This window comes from Sciurus carolinensis, chromosome 7, assembly GCF_902686445.1.
Source record: "Sciurus carolinensis chromosome 7, mSciCar1.2, whole genome shotgun sequence".
Lineage (NCBI taxonomy): Eukaryota > Metazoa > Chordata > Mammalia > Rodentia > Sciuridae > Sciurus > Sciurus carolinensis.
The window spans coordinates 67098748-67121317 of NC_062219.1; the positions used below are offsets into that span (position 1 = coordinate 67098748).

Here is a 22570-nt window from a genome sequence, read left to right on the forward strand (position 1 = left end):
CTAAGATTTCATCTCACCCCAATTAGAATGGCGATTATCAAGAATACAAGCAACAATAGGTGTTGGCGAGGATGTGGTGGAAAAGGAACACTCATACATTGCTGGTGGGGTTGCAAATTAGTGCAGCCACTCTGGAAAGTAGTGTGGAGATTCCTCAGAAAGCTTGGAATGGAAACACCATTTGACCCAGCTATCCCACTCCTTGGCCTATACCCAAAGGACTTAAAATCAGCATACTACAGAGATACAGCCACATCAATGTTCATTGCTGCTCAATTCACCATAGCCAGATTGTGGAACCAACCTAGATGCCCTTCAGTTGATGAATGGATAAAGAAACTGTGGCATATATATACAATGGAATATTACTCCGCAATGAAGAATGATAAAATTATGGCATTTGTAGGCAAATGGTCGAAATTGGAGAATATCATGCTAAGTGAGATAAGCCAATCTCAAAAAACTAAAGGATGAATGATCTCGCTGATAAGCGGATGAGGACATATAATGGGGGGTGGGAGGGGTTAGCATTAGGTTTAGGGTTAGTTTTAGGGTTAGGGATAAGGAGAGCGGTAAGAATGAAGGAAAGAAGGACTGTATAGAGGGAAAAGAGGGGTGGGAGGGGTGGGGGGGAAGGAAAAAAAAATAAACATCATTGTCCTATGTAAACGTATGATTACACAAATGGTATGCCTTGACTCTATGTACAAATAGAGAAACAACATCTATCCCATTTGTATACAATAAATAAATAAATAAATAAATAAATAAAAATAAAAAAAAATTTTGAGACATGGTCTCACCAAATTACCCAGGCTGGCCTAGAAATTGCAGTCCTCCTGAATAGCCTCCCAGGTACCTGGGACATGTGTGTGCCACCATGCCCAGATGTAGCCAGCTCCATTATACTATTAATGACTTAATATTCTGGAATGTGGATATTATAAATTTGGGTGGTCAAAGTATTCTATATAGGCCAGCTGTGGTGACTCCTACTTGTAATCCCAGCTACCATCTCAATATAAAATTTAAAAAGGGGCCAGAAATATAGATTAGTGGTAAAGCTCACCTAGTGTGCATGAAACACTGGGTTCCACTCCTAGTATTGAAAAAAACAAGCTTTATAGAAGAACCAAATTCAATAAATACAAATTTGGAATATACAATTATTTTTTATCTAAACTTGACTAAAGATGAATATCTATAAATAATAAGGGCAAAATAGTACCTCAATTCCTAAGGATAAAATCACTGCACTAAACTGACAATTCAGTTTTTAAGTAGCTATATAACAAAGGAGTAAAAAATTTAATTTGGCATAGTTTTTTTAAAAAGGAATGCTCCATACCATAAAGCTCTTTTGACTGTGGCTAGGTCCATTTTTTATTTTGAAATTGTATATATTTATGTAAATAAATAAAATTTTGCTAGTCTTCAAGAAAATATTATTTTCAATACTATATCTGAGAGCATTTGACTGTAATTCAGATTTTTCCACTTCCCCTACTTTTATTCAACATAGTACTAGACATCCCAGCCAGAGCAATCAGACATGAGAAATCAAAAAGACATTCAAATTGAAAAGGAAGATGTCAAATTGTCATTATCTGCAGATGACATGATCTTAAATATAGTAAACACCAAAGATTCCACAAAAGAACTATTAGAAAAACAATTTTAAATTTTTCAAAGTTGCAAGATACAATATTAACATATTAAGTAGTGTTTCTATATTCATCAATAGCAAGTTATCTGAAAAAAATATCAAGCAAGCAATCTGATTTAAATTGCTACAAAATTTCAATATAAATAGTTAAGGACTGTTTCTGTAGGCATTATAGAGTTTTGGAGGAGTCTTTATGCCTCAATTGAATAACTGATCACTTTGAAAAAGCACATGGTGATGAACTGGTAAGTTTTCTGGTGACTTACTGCTTTGCTGTTTTATGAGATCAGTTTTCTAACAAATGTAGTTAAAACATGATTTTACCTGAAGCGGGGAAAAGAAAAAAATCTTCCAAAATTAAAAAGAAAAAAACCTTCATATGTGTATATGTGAATGCTGACAATACCACCTATCATCTATTAAGAAAAATGATATTTCATAAAGAAAAATGAATATATTTTAATATACAACAAAATATTTTCATGTATCCTTTTATTAGATGAAAATTATTCTATCTAACAAAATAGTCATTTCTCAAGTCACACTGTCTTAAAAAAAGTAACATACATCTCAGATAAATATTAATAACAGCAGTTTTTGACATTAGTCCTCAAAAGGGGCAATAAAAGATTTGGTTTCTATATAATCACAAGACTGATTAAACCATAAAAACCATCTCTTACATAAGAATCCTTTAGGTTTCACATATTGCATATATCACTTTGTTTTTAAAGATTATTTTAGTTTATCAAATTCAAACACATTTTTAAAATTCAGACATATAGTTTTAAAAATAAATCAATTCTTTGCTTATTGAGATCATTACAATCTAAATTCTATTAAAGTTAAATGGTAAAGGCAACTGTAATGAATACCTGAGGAAGATTATGAAAGCATTCCTCCTTAAGAACTAACAAAATTATTAGAAATAATTTCTGATAGTCATCCCTTGGTATGCATGTGGGATTCACTGCAGGACCCCCAGTGGATAACAAATCTGTAAATGCTAGAGTCCCTATTATAAAAAGGTATATAGTATTTGCATACAACCTACACACTTCCTCCTGTATATTTTAAATCATTTCTATATTATTTATAATATATAATACAATGTAAATAGTAAGTCAATAATTGGTAGATTATATTATTTAGGGAATAATAACAAGAAAAAATTATGTTTACTATAGATGTAACATTTTCCCCCTGAATATTTTTTATCAGCAGCTGGTTAAACCTGCAGATGTGAAACCCAAGGATACACAGGAATATTCAGATAATTATAAACTAATAAGCCATTATGAAAAGATACTTCAACAGTTTTTGGCATTGAGAATAATTTTTCACAATGAAGACAGAATCTGTTTAATTTTACTGTGAAATCTGACTGCTACTTTCTGGTTGGAGGAAGGTGTTGGGGAATCACAACAAAGCAGAGATAAAGTATGAATTATCTATGTCTGCAGTGGGAACAAGGTAGTAAAAGTGGTGTTATCCCTATTGGGAGTTTGTTGATCATATTTTCATAGACAGTCCCGTAATGTCGACTATTTCATAAAGTTCAATGTTTTTGTTATGGAGGCTTCAAAGACATAAGAAATGGAGAAATTTCCCTGTAGCAGATAGTTCTCAAAAAAATCCTTAATATGATATGTTATAAAAGATTATTAGGTATGATAAAACTTACTTTTATAATACTAAATAGTGGTTAACTGGATATGAGGGAAAAAATCAACAGGTTACATTGGTATGATTATCCCTCTGAAGATGTTGGTTGTATCAAAATATCATTATAATTTCCCCAGAGAATCTAATTTTCTATGGCCTGATTATTCTCTGGGAAATAACTCTTAAGTTATAAGTAAATTTAACATTAATGATGTGTCTTCTCAAAACTATGAAATTTTACTTCACAATCATTGCTTAAAATATTTTTTTCATTTGATGGGTTACATTATTATAAATTCCAGTAATGATTTGTTTCTGAATGTTGTTATACTCAGAAGATTCATATGCATTATTTGTTGGCATTTCCCCACTGCTTCTTAGTAGAATTAAATATATAACAAATAGCATTTATATAAAAGGATATATATTAGATTTTTACTGTATGAGTTACAAATAGTAACTACAACAATAGAGTGCATTGTATTATTCTTTTGTTTTTAAAAAGATCACTTGTTAGCACACAGCACACTGTGATCAATTTGTTACAATCTGACACTTACTGATCATAAGTATGGTAAACTGACAGATACCATAAGACAGATATTGTAAAATAACATTTTTAATTAGAGATATCAGTATGTAGAAGAATTCAAAGTCTTAAATATGAAATAATTTTGGTTTCCATCTTTTATATATGAAGTGATAAATACCTGTAATTCCAGAGATTCTAAGACTGAGGCAAGAGGATCACAACTTAGACCCTGTCTCAATAAAAGAAAGGAAAAGGGACTGGGTGGGGGTAGGGTTATAGCTTAATGGTAGAGTGCTGCTAGATTCTATTATCTTTGGTAAAAAATAATTTAAAATACTAAAAACACAATCCAATGATAGTATTAACTTTTTGCTCTCTAATTAATAGTTGGTCTTTACACAAAATTTTAAGACATAAATAATAAAACAGCAACTAAAGATTGGCAAAGAATCCTAAAAATAATACTTGGGGCATTATATCTTGACGACAATTGTGAAAGGACTGTTTTCCTAATAAATAACTTTTTAAAAGTATTTTCCATAGTTTCTAACATCTGGAATGTAGGGTAGTAAAAGCAGAAACACTAAAGATGCAAAACATCTGTCAACCTGTAAATAACTGGAGATCTACAAATGCTGATACAGATTGTGCTGTGGAAAAGAAATCTTCCAAACACACTATGGTTCAGAGTAAGGCTTTAGATATCTAACTTTAAAAAAGATTATTATTTAAAGCAATTATAAGTTCACACCAAAATTGTGAGGAAGAGTGATTATATTATTCTAAAACATTTCATCACTATGGGACAGTTGTCCAGAGCCTGAATATTAATACAATAAGTTGACTGAATCATGAACCAAAATTAGAAATGAAACACACTATCTTTTTGGTGTGTGTTTCTTCTTTAGACATACTGAATACCCAAGATGCAAGCAGGACTTTACCATGTCATAACAGATTTCTGTAACATAAACATTTATCCAATGTAAAAAAAAAAAAAAAGCCATCAAATTAGAATTTCAGTTTAAGCGGACATGTAATAATGCCATAGGAATGTTATTTATGCAATTTGTTACATAATTTCTGAGTGCAGTATTGTAATAAGCGGCAATAATACTCCTTTAAAATGGTAAAAATTATAAAAGATAACAGCAATAATGCATATTGATTTTGACAGTTTTTTCCACATCTGAAAACTAAAGTCATTTACTGAAATGAGGTGCTTCTTATAATTATTAAACCTTAATCAATGCAGCTGGTGATCTAATGTGTAAGTTGTTCTTTCCTTACTGTATTTTTCAGACCACTTGCGAGTTAGTTCTAGATAAAGACTTGGTTTATGAGGCCGATAATCCAGGTACACTGTATTACTGGTTCTTTTGGGAACAGCTTTTTCAATTTGAGTTCCTTCATGCCACTCATTAAAAGAGGTGATAGAAATTAAACTGGGGTGTGTCTGAAGAGCAGCACTTAGTGCAACTTCATAATACTTTCCATTGATTCTGTTCCGAGTATTTTGAGAGTTCCAGGGACGGATGCTGGTATCTATGTATCCTGGGCCCACACTTGGGATAAATATTAAGTTGTATTTATCACAAAAGTATTTTAGGCTAGCCCAATTCTGATGTGATGAACCATAAGTAAAGCCATTTGTGGCAAAATATGTGTAAATTCCATCAAAGCCACTTTTAAGAATATCATATTTATGTTTTTCTTCTACTAGAAGGGCAATAAATAATCCATCATAAGGAGAATTGCGAACACTCTGAGACCCTGAGGTGGTTAACAGATTGGCCCATTTTTCAGGCTTTGTGATATAAGAATCATAGACATAAAACATAGGAAGGGCATTTCCAGTCTTTGTCTTATACCTGTAAAAGGCTGGATGATTTCCATATCTAGAATACAAACATATTTAAAAGAAAAATTAATATTCACAACTTATTTGACATAGAAAAAACTGTTCATGTATTGTAAATGAAAGTAATCAATATAATTTAAGTACACCATTTTTTTCTTCACAGAGGCAGTCATAAAAACAGAAAATGCATTTTTATTTTTACACATTATAAAATACTGGACATATTATCAAACAAGATATTACTAAACAATATATTAAGTACACTGAGGTTTACAAATGGTGAAAATACCATAAAAAGCACAAATCATAAACTGTTTCTTTAATACCTATAATAAATGTCCCTTTGTTGTTAACAAGTTTCTTTTTTAAGAGTATGGAATCTGCCAATGATTACTATCAGTAAAATCCTTTAAAAAATGAAACTGTAGTAATAAAAAAATAGGTGAGTGCATTGCTATAAGTAATATCATTTTAGCTAAACCTTTTTAAAAGATGAAACTATATTTCTAAAATTTTTAAACTATCAACTTAAAAATCCATATGATAGAAATCATCTTATAAATGTAAAACAATAAAATCAGTACTCTTTATTCATGCAAAAGTGACTTTTAAAAAATGTCAGAAATGTTCTTCAAAAAGTTTAGGACATTTATTGTAAATACAGTCTGAATTAATTTTACTAAAAATATCAGTTCATAAACCATTCAGATCTCTCAAGTATAGTTTAAATGTGCCTTTCTTATAACACCTATCACAGGGCAATAAAACAGTAATTATATACATTGAAGAAACTTACTTGTCTATAATGTACTTGACATTTTTGTACATGTTTTTATCATCTCGATTACTATATGGTTCTATATGAAAAGTAACCTAGAAGAAAAAAATAAAATCAATTAGATAAAAAATTACCTATGAGGTAAAAATAAAAATGAAGTATATTCCATATATTTTAAAAAGTGACTGATTCAAAAACCTTATTTCAAGATTACTATTTTCTGACTTAAAAGTTACCAGAGAATTTTTAGTAGTAAGGTTTCCTCTGCTAATCAATATGTGAAACACTATATTTATTACCTCAACTAATCTTTGTAATTCCATAAAGTCGTTACTGTCTCCATTTTCTAAATGAAGCAATTAAAAGTTAAGACAGGTTCAGTAACTTGCCCACAGTCACTGAGTTTGTAGTAGGTCAATAAATGTAGTCTGAATTCAGAACTGAATTCACTGTACAAATACCTTATTAAACACATGTCAAACACTGTGCAATACTTTATTAAGATATCTTATAAAAATACATATCATAAAAATATCTTATAGACATATTGTACATGAAATACATAGGGACATACTCTATATTTAGAAATATGTTTTAAATGGTCTTCTGAGTGCATTATATGTAAAAATGGGGAACATAATTATTTCTACATAGTCCCCAGCACTTCCTCTTCCATCTCCTACTCTTTCCTCCTGTTCCCATTCCTCTACTCTTTGGTCTGCCTTCTATTTCTTTGTATTTTTTTAAAATTTGTGTTTGATAGATATACACAAAAGTGAAGTTCACTGTGGTATACTTGTATACATATGTAGCATAATTTCACCAATCTTACTTCACAGTTCCTCCCTTCTTCCAACCCCCATCCCTTCTCTACTTTGTTAATCTCCTTCTATTTTTTCCTTAGTTTGTCTAGTTTCTACATATTAGAGAAAACATTTGACCTTTAACTTTCTACGACTGGCTTATTTCACTTGGCATGATATTCTCCAGTTCCATTCATTTACCAGCAAATGCTACCATTGTGGTCTGGTTCCACAACTTGGTTATTGTGAATTGTGCTACTATAAATACTGATATGCCTATATCAATATAATATGCTGATTCTAGTTCTTTAGGATAAATAAATACCAAGGAATGGGATAGCTGGGTAATATGGCAGTTCCATTCCTACTATTCTCATTCTTTTGAGGAAACTTCATGCTGCTTTTCAGAGTGGTTGTACTGATTTGCGGTTCCACCAATAATATATAACTTTTTTTCCCATATTCTTGCCAGTATTTATTATTATTTTTTAATGATTGCCATTCTAACTGGAGTGATATGTCATCCCATTGTAGTTTTGATCTGCATTTCCCTGTTAGGAATGTTGTACATTTTATCATTTATTTGTTGGCCATTTATATTGTTTCTTTTGAGAATTTTATGTTTAGTTCTTTTGCTCATTTATTGATTGGGTTACTTTATTTTTGAAGAGTTAAGTTTTTTGAGTTCTTTGTATATTCTTGGTATTATTCCTGTCAGAGGAGAAACTGGCAAAGATTTTCTCCCATTCTGTAGACTCTCTTCATGCTCTTATTTCCTTTCCTGTGCAGAAGCTTTTAAATTTGATGATGTCCCACTTATGATTTTACTTCTAGAGCTTTACTTTAGGGGTCTTGTTAAGAAGTCATTGCCAATATATTGGAGTACTGGTCCTATGTTTCCTTCTAGCAGTTGCAAAGTATATGGTCTAATTTCTAGATCTTTGGCCCACTTTGAGTTGATTTTTATGCTGGGTGAGAGACTGGGATACAGTTTCATTCTTCTATACATGGATACTCAGTTTTTCCAGCACCACTTGTTAAAAATGTTATCTTTTCTCCAATGTATATTTTTGGCAACTCGCTTAAGTATTGGATGACTGTATCCATACAGATTTGACTGTCTTCTATTGTGTTCCACTGGTCTTCCTGCCAGTTTTGATGTCAATACCATGATGCTTTTGTTACTATAGTTCTGTAGTATAATTTGAGATTAGGTATTGTAATGCTTCCAGTATTAATTTTCTTCCTCAGGATTACTTTGGCTATTTTGATTCTTATTCTTTAAAATCAATTTTTTTTTTTATTTTTTTAATTAATTAATTTTTTTTTTTTTTTACTGCTTTTATCTAGTGTTGTGAAGAATGTCATTGGTATTTTGAAGGGGATTGCATTGAATCAGTATATTGCTTTTTGACAATATTAATTCTGTCTATTTAAAAACATGTAAGGTCATTCTACCTTCTAAGGTCTTCTTCAATATCTTTCTTTAGTGTTCTACAGTTGTCATTGTAGAGGTCTTTTACCTCCTCAATTAGATTTATTCCAAAGGATTTTCCCCCCTTAGGTTATTGTGATTAACTACTGGAGATTTAAACATGAGAATATATCAAACTGGCAGAAAATAAAAATCATATCTCTATAATAACACTGAATGTAAATGATCTAACCTCTCTACTCAAAAGACATGTATGGGAAGGAAGCATTAAAAAACAAGACCTAACCATATGTTGTTTATAAGAGACTCACTTTTCAGGCAAAGACATAAACAGGTTAAAGATGAAAAATTAGAAAAAGATACACCATGGAAATGGAGACCAAGCACAAAAAGGGGTAGCTATTCTTAGACAAAGTAGATATTAAGTCAAAATTAGTCAGAAGAGACAAAGAAGGTCACTGCATAGTGGATAAGGGAATCATTCAACAATGCTATATAATAATTATAAATATTTATGTCTCAAATATTGATGCACCTATGTACATAAAACAAACCCTTCTCAATATAAAGAAATAAACAGAGCAGCATACAATAATACTGGGTGATTTCAACACATCTCTCTCACCAGATATAAATTAAAATTCCTCAGAAATAAAAAACACTGTTAATCAAGTGGACCTAACAAACATCCATAGAATATTCCATCCGTCAACAACAGAATTACTTTCTTCTTAGTGGCACGTGGAACTTTCTCTAAAACAGATCATATTTTTGGACAGAAACAATATTTGCAAATACAAAAAAACAGAAATTAACCCTGGCATTGTATCAGATCATAATGAATGGAATTAGAAATCAATAAGAAGATAAAAAACAAATCATTTTAACACCTGTAGATTAAATAATGTGTTTTTGAAGGAGGAATGGATCACAGAAGAAATCAAAGGAGAAATGAAAAGATTCTTAGCAACAAATGAGATCAGAGAGAGAAAACATCAAAATTTCTGGGACATTATAAAGGCAGTTCCAAGAGAAAAGTTTATAGTATTCAATTCCTACATTTAATAAAAAGTAGAAAGAACCCAAATAAATAATCTAATATTACACTTTAAATTCCTAGAAAAAAGAGAACTGATTTCAAAATCAGTAGAAGACAGGAAATAATTAAGATCACAGATGAAATTAATGAAATTGAGAGTAAAAAACATATACAAAGGTTCAATGCAACACAGAATTATTTGAAATGATAAACAAGATTGATGTCTTTCTCTTTATACAAAATGTATAATTAACCTGTACCATTATTCAAAGAATTTATAACAAATTACTGACAAAGTAATATCTAATAGTGGTATAGAACAATAACTTTCAGAATGCTTAAGTTATTTATGTTTTAAGTCTCTATCATAATAGTAGAAAGCAGTAATTAAAATGCTTTAAAAATTATTGTGCAGAGATTTAAATTTTCTACCCAAAAAGTTCATACATAAATCTAAAAAATCTAATTAGGTCTAATAAAACTATGCTGTAGACCACTTCAAAATGTAGGGTAAATAGTGCAGATAATAACTTCCCATAAATGACAATCTATTGAATATTTTAAAGGAAAAAAATAAGAATTTTCACTTTTATTCCTAATTTTATGTACTTATCAACAGCAATTAAAATTATCTATCATTTCTCACTAAAAAACTGGTTCACTGATTTATTCTTCATGATGTAGGATAGGGAAGAAATTATGAATAGAAACAATCCTATTCTGATTTTTATATTCTTTTCAAAATCAGCCTGTTGAATTTCAATTAGAAGTGCTATAGTCCTTGCTCTAGTGAATATTTAGGCGAGTATATAAAAGAACAGAAAATTGAAATCTTTTTGAAAAATCACAATTTAGATTTTAGTTTTACTCATTTATACTTCTAAAAGAAGAAATAAAACTTACCTCTTGGTTGAAGCTAACACATTAAAACTGCAATCATGAAATATTTAGGTGACTAATGCTATTTAAAATATTAGATAATCAAAACTATTACAAAAGCCTAACTGTGAGATAAATTCATGCCCTAAAAATCTCTCTTCAGCTAAAAAAATGAATGAAAATAAAGAAAATAATTTTTCTCCTCATAAAGTAGAAACAGTAAAACAAATCCAAGGGGAGAATTAGAAACATATTAATAAAGATTAAACACAAATCAATATAGTACGACCAATAGAATGTTAAAAATAATGAAACTGATAAAGAGCTATTGGACAGGGGGAATAGCTAAGTAAATCAATACTAATCAAATTGGGGGAAAACAAGCACATTATTTCCTTGCTTTGAAGATTAGCACCAAAAAAAAAAAAAAAATGAGAGATGCTACTATTTAATCCTTTTTACACTTAAAGTTTTAAACACAGTCAGTTATGTGCATTTTAGGTCCCAATTTATCAGCAAAGAAGTCACAATCTTGTTAATCTTTCTTATACAGCCTTAGCACTTTAAACAATTCTAGTAAAGGTATGATCATTAATTAACTTGTTAACATTTTCTTATACTAATAAGCAGAAAGTTTTCACTCTTCATAAAAGCAGGATTTATGATTTTTGATTTAATTATAAAATAGCATCTGCTTCCACCAAAAAATAGAAAACACAGAAAAATTCAATAAATAAAACCATCTTATCATTTCATGGTCATTTTATCAATGAAGGGATTCTAGGGCTACTCAGCTTGGGACAAGCTCTAGTCTCATGGATCTGAGGCTGTTATGGATTGGATGTGATTCATCCTCTAAGAGTTCATGACGGATACTTAGTCCTTAGTGTGGAAATGTGAGAGGTGGTGGGATCTCTGAGAGATGCAGCTTATTGGGCGATCATTAGGTCTTACACGGAATTCTGCCCTTGGAAGGGCTTAAGTCAGTCCATACAGCATTTCTTGGTTAGTTCTCATGGGAGGTTTGTTGTAAAAGAAGCAAGACAACTACTCTCTTTGGCTTTCTGTCCAGAAAGTGATCTCTCTTCCCACCACCAATATGCCCTCTTTCCATGAGGCCTTCACTGGAGTCTCTCTGAAGCCAGTATCACATCCTTGAACTTGGATTAAGATATTATATTATAGTAATGAAAAACTGACAAATAAAGGAAATATTATCCTTTGTACTATACCACATTCCTTCCAAGAGATAAAGCCAATAAATTATTCAAGACATTGGAAAACATTAGTTTATCAAGTTCTAAACATTTTTCTCATCATTAGATATAAAATATAAAGGAACGAGATCAAATATGTCTTCAACATTTACATAGAGAATTATTGGTTAAGTTCCTTGCCATATTCTCCATCCACTCAGAAATTTTAAATAAGATAAAAATCAATCTGTGTTCATATATCTAAACATTTTCAGTTTACATTTTCATCACAACTGGTGTGACATTTTCTGTTTCCTGGAACTAGGGCAGGGAGTCAGATTAGAAGTATTAAAAGGTATGAGCAATTTAAGAAATAAAGACACGGAAATAAGTGATAAGTGGGGACACGTAGGATGATCCAGCTTTGGTAGAGACAGGATCTAACAACAAAATGGAGACCACCCACTTTATTTAAATGGATAGGAATGCCAATGGGATTCAGAGTGAAGGACTTCCTGAGGAAAACAGGAAGAAGATGGCAAAGACAACTTGGCTGGGTCTTAATAAGTTAAGCCCACCTCCTCTACTTCCAGGTTGCTGTGTTTGAACCTAGGGCTGCCTGTGTCAAAGGATAGGGTGACAGCATAATCTAAGCAGTCTCAGATTAGTGGAATTTCACTGAGAGTTCTCAGAAAAGTAACCCCCTTGTCTTGAGATGGCTCAAACAAACCCATAATTCATTCATGGTCCCTGACACATTTTAAAAACCATCTGAAAGTATAAAAACAGTTTGTTGAGCCCTCATTTCCCAGGACTATTGCAGGGACTAGAAAGAGGAGTAGCCCTTGGATTTGTTTTGTAGAAGTGACATCAATGACATCAATCACTTATCCAGTCTCAGATCTGGTACCAGAACCTGGGGGCTTACCTATTTGCAGATTTCAGATGCCAATGAGAACTCACTAAATGGTTCCGAGACATAGCAGATGACAACTCTTACAAGTCAGCTAATATGAGAGATGCTATCCTAAATTTCAGGATTGTAAATTTGATACAGGAAGCAGCTTTGTGAAAAGGAATACAATATTCCTACAATATAAATATGCCTATTTAGCTATCTATGTCTCCCTAGGGTTCCACTTCTATTCCTAATAAGTACTGAAACTTTAAGCTACAAAAAAAAAAATTAAAACAAAACTAATTTTTCATATATTTTGAAAAAAATACTATGATTCAAATAATCTCTTACAATATTCAATGACCAGTTTTGGACAAACCAGACTGTCCTCCATTAGGGTAAATGAACTCTAAGAAGTTAGAGAGCATGTAAAAAACCTCAACAAATTTAGTAACATGAGAACTCAAGGTGAATGGTCCCTTGTTAAAAACCACTCCACTGCACATGTTCATTAAGATTTGCAAACACACTGTACTGAACAACAAGAATAAACTTGAAGAAACATGAGCAACATGAAGACAAGAAGTATCAGACATGAAATACTACTGCCCAAATACAAAGAACAGAGTAAATAATGAAAAAAAAAAAGGAAAAAAAAAAAAAAAAAAAAGGGAGAAAACTTGGTATCATGAGCACAAAAGCAAGAATAAGCATTCCTTTTACATTGATTTTTAAGTGCTTCTTGAATTAAGTTTTAGGTTCTGACATGCCTTGTGTATGCACTCTGTATTGTTTCATTGAATTCTTTCTCTCTACTGAGGCAAATGCCATACTCTGTAATTCCTGCCATTTTATACTATGTTTTGTTATCTGGAAAGACAAGTTTTCCCTCATTAATTATTCTTTTAAAGTCTTACTTGAATCAAAGATATTTATAAACTTTTGTATTTGTCTATCGAATTCTGTATTTAAAATCTCATTAAAATTTTTAAATGGGGTTACATTAAATTCATATATTAAACTAAAGAAATATAAATATTTGAGAGAATGGCCATTAATGTAATTTTCTATCAAATTCATGTTTATTCATTTATGCAGATTCTATATTTCCTTCAATAAAATCCCAAAGATTGGTTTTGCTTTATCTACTGATATTATTTTCAATGTAATTTTTTCAATTTTCTTCCATAATTTAGGAATCCTACTGAATAGTACACTTCCTTTTTGGTACCAGCAACCTTACTGAAGTTATTATTATCTTTTTAAATTTTTTAAAAATTGGTTCTCTTAAGATATACATGATAGTAGAGTGTATTTTGACATATTATTCATACATGGAGTGTAACTAATTCTAATTAGATCCCATCTTGTGGTTGTATGATGTGGAGTTTTGCTGGTAGTGTATTAATATATGAACATAGGAAAGTTATGCTCGATTCATTCTACTGTCTTTCCTATTCCCATCCCCTTCCCATCCCTTCATTCCCCTTTGTCTAATCCAGTGAACTTCTATTCTTCCTTCCTCCCCCCTATTGTGTGTTAGCATCCGCTTATCAGAGAGAACGTTCAGGCTTTGGTTTTTTGGGGCTGGCTTATTTCACTTAGCATGAGAGTCTATAGTTCCACCCGTTTACCAGCAAATGCCATAATTTCATTCTTCTTTGTGGTTGAGTAATATTATGTTATATATATATAAATGTGTGTATATATATGTGTGTGTGTGTATATATGTGTGTATGTGTGTGTGTGTGTGTGTGTGTGTGTGTGTGTATGCCACATTTTCTTTATCCATTCATCTGCTGAAGGACACCTAGGTCAGTAAAGGTATTTCTGATAGTGTCCAGGTAATTTTCATGGGTTTTTTAGGTACTTCCAAATAATTATTTTATTTTGACCTTTTCTTTTTTGTATTTTTTATTAAAATCAAATAGAAGATTTAATTTCTACAATGAGATGATGATAAAGGGAAATCTTTTATTGATCTTTGTTAAAAGAACATGATGCTACCCTTTTCCTATAGGTAAACTTATTGATATCAGTTATTAAAAGGATATCCTTTGTCAAGTTAAAGAACTTTGCTTATTATGAATTTTATATACCATTATTATTGAGTTATTTGCCTTGAATTTACAGTATCCATTAAGATGAACATATTTTATATTCTTTAAATAGTCAATGAAATATTATTAACACTTACAGATTACTTATTCTATGTCAGATACTAACCTAAGCAATTTACACATATTACCTTATGAATTCTTCATACCACTCTATAAGATAGGTTCTATAACTATTTCCATTTTAGAAATGAAGGAACTAAGACACAATAGTGTATATAACTCTAGAGTTAGGTTTGAATAAAGACAAGTTGAAATTAGATTTTACATTCTTGGAACCATTCTTAGATCACTGCTAATAAACACTTGTAACCAAATTTTCTTTAGGAATTTTACATCGATTTTCATTAGTTAAGATCAATCTAGAAGTCTCTTTTTTGTACTATTCTTGTTGAATTTTGCAAAAGGATTATGTAAACTTTACAGAATAAATTAGAAAGTTTTCTGAGGCTGCATCCCCAAGGTAGCCCACATTGACCCTCATCTCCTAGTATTTACAACCTTTGCAATCTCTCTCATATTATGACAGGGCTGGTTTATAAAAGACAAACCAATAGAAAAGGGCAAATGTGATAAAACATTACTTCCAACTTTTGGTCAACAGCAACAACAACAAAGAGTGCAACTTCTAAATTGTACCCTCTTTCTATCAGATCATTCAATTTACTCTGGGGAAGCCAGCTGCCATGTCTTAAAGAGATTCTGGTAGTCCTGTGAAGAAGTCTACACAGTGAAAAACTTAAAATTCTTTGTACTTCAGCTGAAAGAAACTGAGCCCTGTCAACTACATGAGAAAGCTTACAAGTGGATCCTTCAGGTTGCACTAATTGTAGCACCAGTCAAGAGTTGGCCTGTAACCTCCTTTAGAGATCCCAAACAGAACCACCTACTTAACATACTTTCAGATTTTTCACCCTTAGAAAATGTGAGAGATAATAAATGTGTATTGTTTTAGGCTACTAAGTTCTGGGACAATTTCTTATGTATAAATAGATACTAAAAACACTATAATATCAACATTTCAATATCAAAAAGAATCAACTGCTCTTGAGGATTTAGTAGAACTGATAGGAAAACCTAGTGCTCTGGGGAAGGCATTTATTTAACTAACTTACACATTATTTACCAGGAAAATATATTCATACCACTCAATAAGATAGGTTCTTATAAGAGGTTTAAAATTTCTTTAAACCTCTTTCTTGTACAAAAATAAAAAAAAAAAAAAAAGACAAAACTTTGGACATTTAAAAAAATCCATTTATTCTAAATTTCAAAAATGTCAATAAAAATATTTAAACTTTCTTCTATACTTAAAGGTATATGACTTTTTAATTTTTGATATTATGTTTTCTCCATTTTTTAAAATTCATTTTTTGACATACCAGAGGTTTGCCTACTCCCTCTCTCCCCAACATGACAACAATTACAATGAATTTATGCAGGACACTGATTTTAAAGATTTAGATATTATTAATTATTATTATTATTTTGAGAAGATCTCACTCTGTTGCACAGGCTAATCTTGAACATAAAATCCTATTTCATTCTGCTGAATCTGAAATTATAGGAGTGTGCCATTTCAGTTTTAATTAATTTTTTATTTCATTATTATTGTTCCTTCTTCTATTTAATTTTATTATTCATGTCCCAATGATATTGATTATGAAATAATCTCTATTATTAATTTTATATCATCTTCAATGAAAGTTTTGATATTTTTTGTTTGCAGCAGGTAGTATTTAAATTTTATATAATTTTGTACTTTTAAAATAGCTTTACTTTAATCAACTATCAGTTATTTTGAAAGTGGTTAGAAAATAGATTCTATGACTATAGTTTTGTGGACATTATAATTAATGTTGCTACTACACATAAATTATGCTTGAATTTTAAAAACAATGCTTACTTTGTTACTCAAAATAAAATTTCCCCTTGTATTTTTTTTAAATCCCTTCAATCATCACTTATACTTCTTTCTATAATTCATTAATTCCTAAAATAAGTAATACCTTATGTTGTGAAAAACTTTCCCTCATTTGTGATACACCTTAATATTTGAGAATATATTTACACTTAACAGTTGTCTTCAGATTTTCACCTGCATTCTAAATGTACACAGGCATGTGTGTTTATGCATATTAAACAGGGTTTAAGAAAAATCAGATTTTGGAAAATATTTGAGCAATAACTTATTTTCTAGTCATATGATTAAAAACACACTTCTAGATTTTTGACATCTGTAACTTTTAGATATAAATCATTTACAATTTCTGTATTACCTTCACAAAAGAACTTTTCTATCTTCTTTCTGCTTAAATAACAAAGATGTACATAAAACAAGATTAGAAAATTAGTAGGGAATCTTTAAATTATAATTTGGACAAATTTTGAAACTCAAATTATAGAAATTTTCTTTATGAAACATAGTAATATTTAAAAAGATTCTAAATCATTATTTTCACACATATTAAGTTCTTAATTAAAATTAGCATCCCCAAAATTGTTTTTACTATTCTCTTGTACAAAAGTTAACTTATGTATATCTTGAAAATAAATTAAATACCTTCAGATTATATTTATGAAAATAAATTCAATACCTTCATATTATACTTATGAGCTTTATCCAAAATAGTTGGTACCAAGTTATCAGTAGCTTCTCCATTCTCATCACTTAAATCAGGTGGATACCAAGATAGAGCTAGAACACCTAATAGAAAAAAGGGGGTGGGGATAGGAACAAGATGATTGCAAGTATTCTAAAAAAGGCAGAATAAGTTCCAAATAGCTAACAGTAAAAAAGAAACATATTCAAGGGTTTATTACTTTCTTCAGACCACATAAGGTTAATTACTTTGTTTAGCCAATATTTATGAACTGTTTATCAACATATCCACTTTAATATCAATATTTTTAATTAATACACTTCTGTTTTCAGAATCAGTTTTAGGTTTACAGAAAAATAACACAAAAAGTAGTGGGTGTTCATATACTACCCGCTACCAGTCCCCGACATTCCTTCCCCAAATTTTCCTAGTTAACATCTTATATTACTGTGTTACATTTGTTATAATTGATGAACTAAAACTTGTTAACTAAACACCATAACTTATATTAGGATTCACCTTTTGTTTTGTGCAACTCTATGCATTTTGACAAATGTATAATGCCACATGCTCACCATTATAGTATCAGACAAATTAATTTTACTACAAATCTCCTGTGCTCTGCCTATTTATTCCTCTTCCCTCTTCCTTTCACCCTGGGCAATAATTGAACTTTTTACACTGTGTATAATTTTGCCTTTTCTACAATGTCATATAGTTGAAATCATAAACTATGTAGCTTTCCCCAAATGGCTTCATTCACTTAGCAATTTGCATTTTAGTTTCCTTCATGTCTTTTCATGGCTTGATAGCTCATTTCCTTTTACTGCTGCATAATATCCATTAAATGGATGTTTATCCATTTACCTATTGAAGGGCATCTTGGTTGCTTCCAATTCTGGGCAATTATGAATACAGCTTCTATAAACATTCATGTGCTAGGTTTTGTGTTTATAATATCAACAGCAGATTTAAAAGAAGAAAAATAATTATAATTTCTCTCTGTAGCACCTGATTCATTTTGCACTGATAAATTACAAACTGTTATAAATATCAATTTGCACAGAAATCACTAACTATGGAGAAAATATTTAAGATCAACTCATCCAAAGCTTCATATATAAAGTAAGTGAGACTATTAGAAAGATGACACATTGTTAAATCAATAGACTTCTAACTCAGGAAGACAAAAAAAATAGTACTAGAAAAGAAGTTTGTAGAAATTAGGAAATGGATGTTTAGAAAATGCCAGAGAACTAAATTTTAAGACTTGAATTTTGCAGAAGCACTACTATATATAGAGAAGTTCCATCTAGAGGAATGAAACAGAATTTTCTTTAAGGTTGACAAAAAAAAAAAAAAAGTCTATGTCCTCTGTCCATTCTGAAAATATGAATAGCAAGAAAATGAAAGACAGAAAAAGAAACCTATTATATATGTGGTTGCAAGAAAACTCTGAGTAGCCAAAGAGGGCATATAATCTAGAAAATAATGTTCATGAGAAAACTGTAGGGAAAAATTGATCAAATATTTGAGCTGCCTACTAGTCCCACTTGTAATATCATCAATGAAGAGTGACAGTAAAAACTTCCAACATTTTCTCAACATGTGGCCTATTAAAGAAAAAAAAATTCTTACAAAAGATAAAAAGTGAAAAAGAACATGAAAAAATAATAAAGTTCACACAATACAAAGATTACGCCACAAAGAATGTTAAAATTATGAGCAAAGAATTCTTCCGTGAAATTAAAAACTAAACAAGAATCCTGTTTCCACGACAGTGGAATAATTTCTAAAAACAGTTGGTATAATAGTAAACCAGTACTCCCCATTGAAACAACCAAAATTACGAGGAAAAAAAAAATGGGTAACAATACATTTCTTAAAGCCAAGGAACTGAAAAAAATAATCACCTGGCCAAACTGAAGGAGGAATGGAAAGTCAGGGAGGTAAATGAGCAAGAAAGTCAGTTTGCCCAAGCATAGCTAACAAAAGTAAACTGGTTCTCAAAGTCAGGGGATTATATTCCAGGTTCACTACATCTTTAAACTCAAATTAAGATGAGTCATGACTTGGTATTCTCAATCATTACCAAGCAAAAAGGTATCTTCCCCCTGAGATTCAAATTACTGTGAAAAGTATTTCTTAAAGAACGAAAGATAGTATACATTAAAAAATAAGAACACAAGGAAATAAAAAATCAAATATAAGAATCAGCAAAAACCAAAAGACAATAGAAATTAACATGAAAAACTTCAGATGTCAGCATCACACACATTTAAACAATTACCTTCATAGTTTAAAAGATAAACATTCATTTTGAAAATTTCAAAATATTGCCACAGGTCCTTGAGACAGGGTAGTGGGCTTTGAACATGTATTTAAATGTCTCTTTTTTTAGTTATGTGAACAAATGTTGTATTAACCTTTCCTTGCTTCTGTGCTTTTATCACCACACACATAATTTTTACTTCATATGGGTGTATTTAAATATGAACATAAAATTTCTATTTCTACTATGCTGTTCAATAAATTTTGGTTCCTTTTTCTAACATACTGTTATTTCTTACTTTGATCCCTCTCTCTAACCATAATGCTCCTTCTACGACACACACCTTTGTTTTGCATCTTAATACAATAGTCTCCAAATCATTTGTCTTTTTTTCCTCTGCTTCCTTACACTCTAGTCCCATGCTGTCCAACTTGACACAAACTTATCATAAAACTTAAAATTTTAAAAATCTATTGCTCAATCAACTAACCACATTTCCAGTGCCACTAGCCACATATGGTCAGTATTATCTACTATAATGGACAGCACTGATACACAACACTTTTACCATCACAAAAAGTTCTACTGGATTGAACTACCAAACAATTCTGGTTACACTATAACATGCTAACCACTTCAACCTTGGCTAGTGATTTCTCTTCCTCTCTCATTCCCTCTACAGGTGTAATCTATGACTTGGGGAGAATTTTCTTTTTTCTCTTTTACTGTTATTATGTTTTAGATTCTTTATTGCATCAATTATGAATTCGATACATCTAATTCTATCTTCATATTGTGCTTGACAGTTCAATTTATCTTTGTACACAGTCTGGTTCTCATCAACTCTGAATACAAAAGGGCTTGGGAAGCAAACCATTTATAGTCCAATTCCAGAGAAGGATTAGAAAATTCACAATGATAATAAATACATGATAGTAACTAGAGAGAATTCCCTATAATAAGCAAACTAAGCAGGAAACATACAGCTCACTGGTGGAGTACCTGCCTAGCATATGTGATACCATGGATTTTATCCCTAGTGACATATAAAGGAAAAAATTGTCTAACTAGAAGAAGTCAACTGAGTATCTGTATTATTTATAAGTAAAATTTATTACACTCTATTTCTATCATTCCAACTGCATGGCCAACTAGGAAATTTTTTTGATAGAAAAATCCATGTCAAATTCATGCCATCCCTTCAAAGCACTAAACCTTTAACACAACTGATATGCAATAATTTTTAAAGTGAAATGATGCTTCTAAATGGAGTAATAGTTAATAAAATATTATAAAATCAGATAGACCTGGAGAATCAAGTCCTAATTTTCTCACTGAATAGAACTTATACTCAGAGATCATTTTACTTAAAATTTACTTAAAGTTTACTTAAGTTACTAAAATTTTCACACCTCTAAAATAAGGGAATTTTTTTTTAAATAGCAAGAGAAAACAAGTCCCTCATAATGGAATTGTCATTAAACTAAGCAATCTTAAAGGCTAAGAAAGAATGGGATGATATATTCAAAGTCCTGGAGTCAGGGAAAGGCAACCAAGAATACTATACCCACCAAAGTTCTCCATTAGAAATGAGGATGAAATAAAGATTTTTTCCAAGACAAGCAAAACTTGAGCTAATTTATCAGCCCCAAACTGGGTCTACAACTATTTAAGGGAGTCCTATATTAGAAGCAAAAGGACAAAAACTAGCATAGATATGCATTAAAAAGTACAAAATGCAACAAAAGAATACACATGAAGGAGAAAGAAAATCAAGTACTATCAACACAAAACAATAACAAAACCACTAAACAAATAAACAAAATATCCCAAAACCAAACCACAAAAATGAATAAGATAGGACAAAAGGAAAAGGATATACAAAACAATAGGGAAAAATAATAGAATGACAGGAGTATATCTTTACTTATACCAGAACCTTAAATATAAGTAGAATGAATTCCTCATAAAAGATAAGACTGGCTGAATAGATTAACAGCAAACAAACAACAAACCAGTCTTAAAACATGCTGCCTACAAGAAACTCACTTAAATAGTAAAGACATACATAGACTGCAAGTGAAGGAACGGAAAAAGATAAACAAGAAAAACAGACTCCAAGAGTGAGCAAGAGTAGCTGTACTTACATCAAATAAAATAGACTTCAAATCAAAATCTTTAAAAATAAAGCAAAGTTATTAGATCTAAACAATGAGACTAACAAAATAAGAGCTGGGACTTCAAAACCTCACTTCTGTCAATGGATAGATCACACATACACGCACACACACACAAACTGACAAAGAACATCTGCAGGTTAACTATAATATGGACTAAATGGGCCTAATGGGCATTACAAAACATTTTATCCAACAGCTACAATATATGCATTCTTCACATCAGCACATGGAACATTTTCTTGATAGACCACGTTAGAACAAAAAAAAAAAAGTCTTGACAAATTCAAGAAAACTGAAATAACAATAAGTATCTTCTCTGACCACAATGAAATAAAGTCAGAATAAAGAATAAGGTGAATTTTAGAAATTGAAGAAATCCATGGAAATTAAACAACATTCTCTTGAATGACTTATGACCAATGGAGAATTCAAAAGGGAAATAAAAATTTCTTGAAACAAATGAAACTGAAAAAATAATGTACCCCAAAATATACGATACAGCAAAAGCAGTACTAACAGGAAAATTTAGAGCAATAAATGCCTACCTTGAAAAACAGAAAAATTTTAAGCAAACAATGTAATGATGCAACTCAGGGAATTATAAAGGCAAAAACAAAGTGAATTCAAAATTAGTAGAAGGAAAGAA

The 22570-nt window shown here is 30.8% G+C and overlaps 1 protein-coding gene across 1 annotated transcript in view; it reads right to left on the bottom strand.

Annotated features, from left to right (window-relative positions):
* Window positions 1–1714: 1714 nt before the first annotated feature.
* Window positions 1715–22570, bottom strand: part of Manea (mannosidase endo-alpha) — a 33003-nt gene continuing 12147 nt past the window's right edge. The window contains 3 exon segments of the mRNA XM_053743426.1: window positions 1715–5761; window positions 6521–6597; window positions 17467–17576. Of these exon segments, the coding sequence (XP_053599401.1) occupies window positions 5110–5761; window positions 6521–6597; window positions 17467–17576 (839 nt within the window). The 3' untranslated portion in view covers window positions 1715–5109.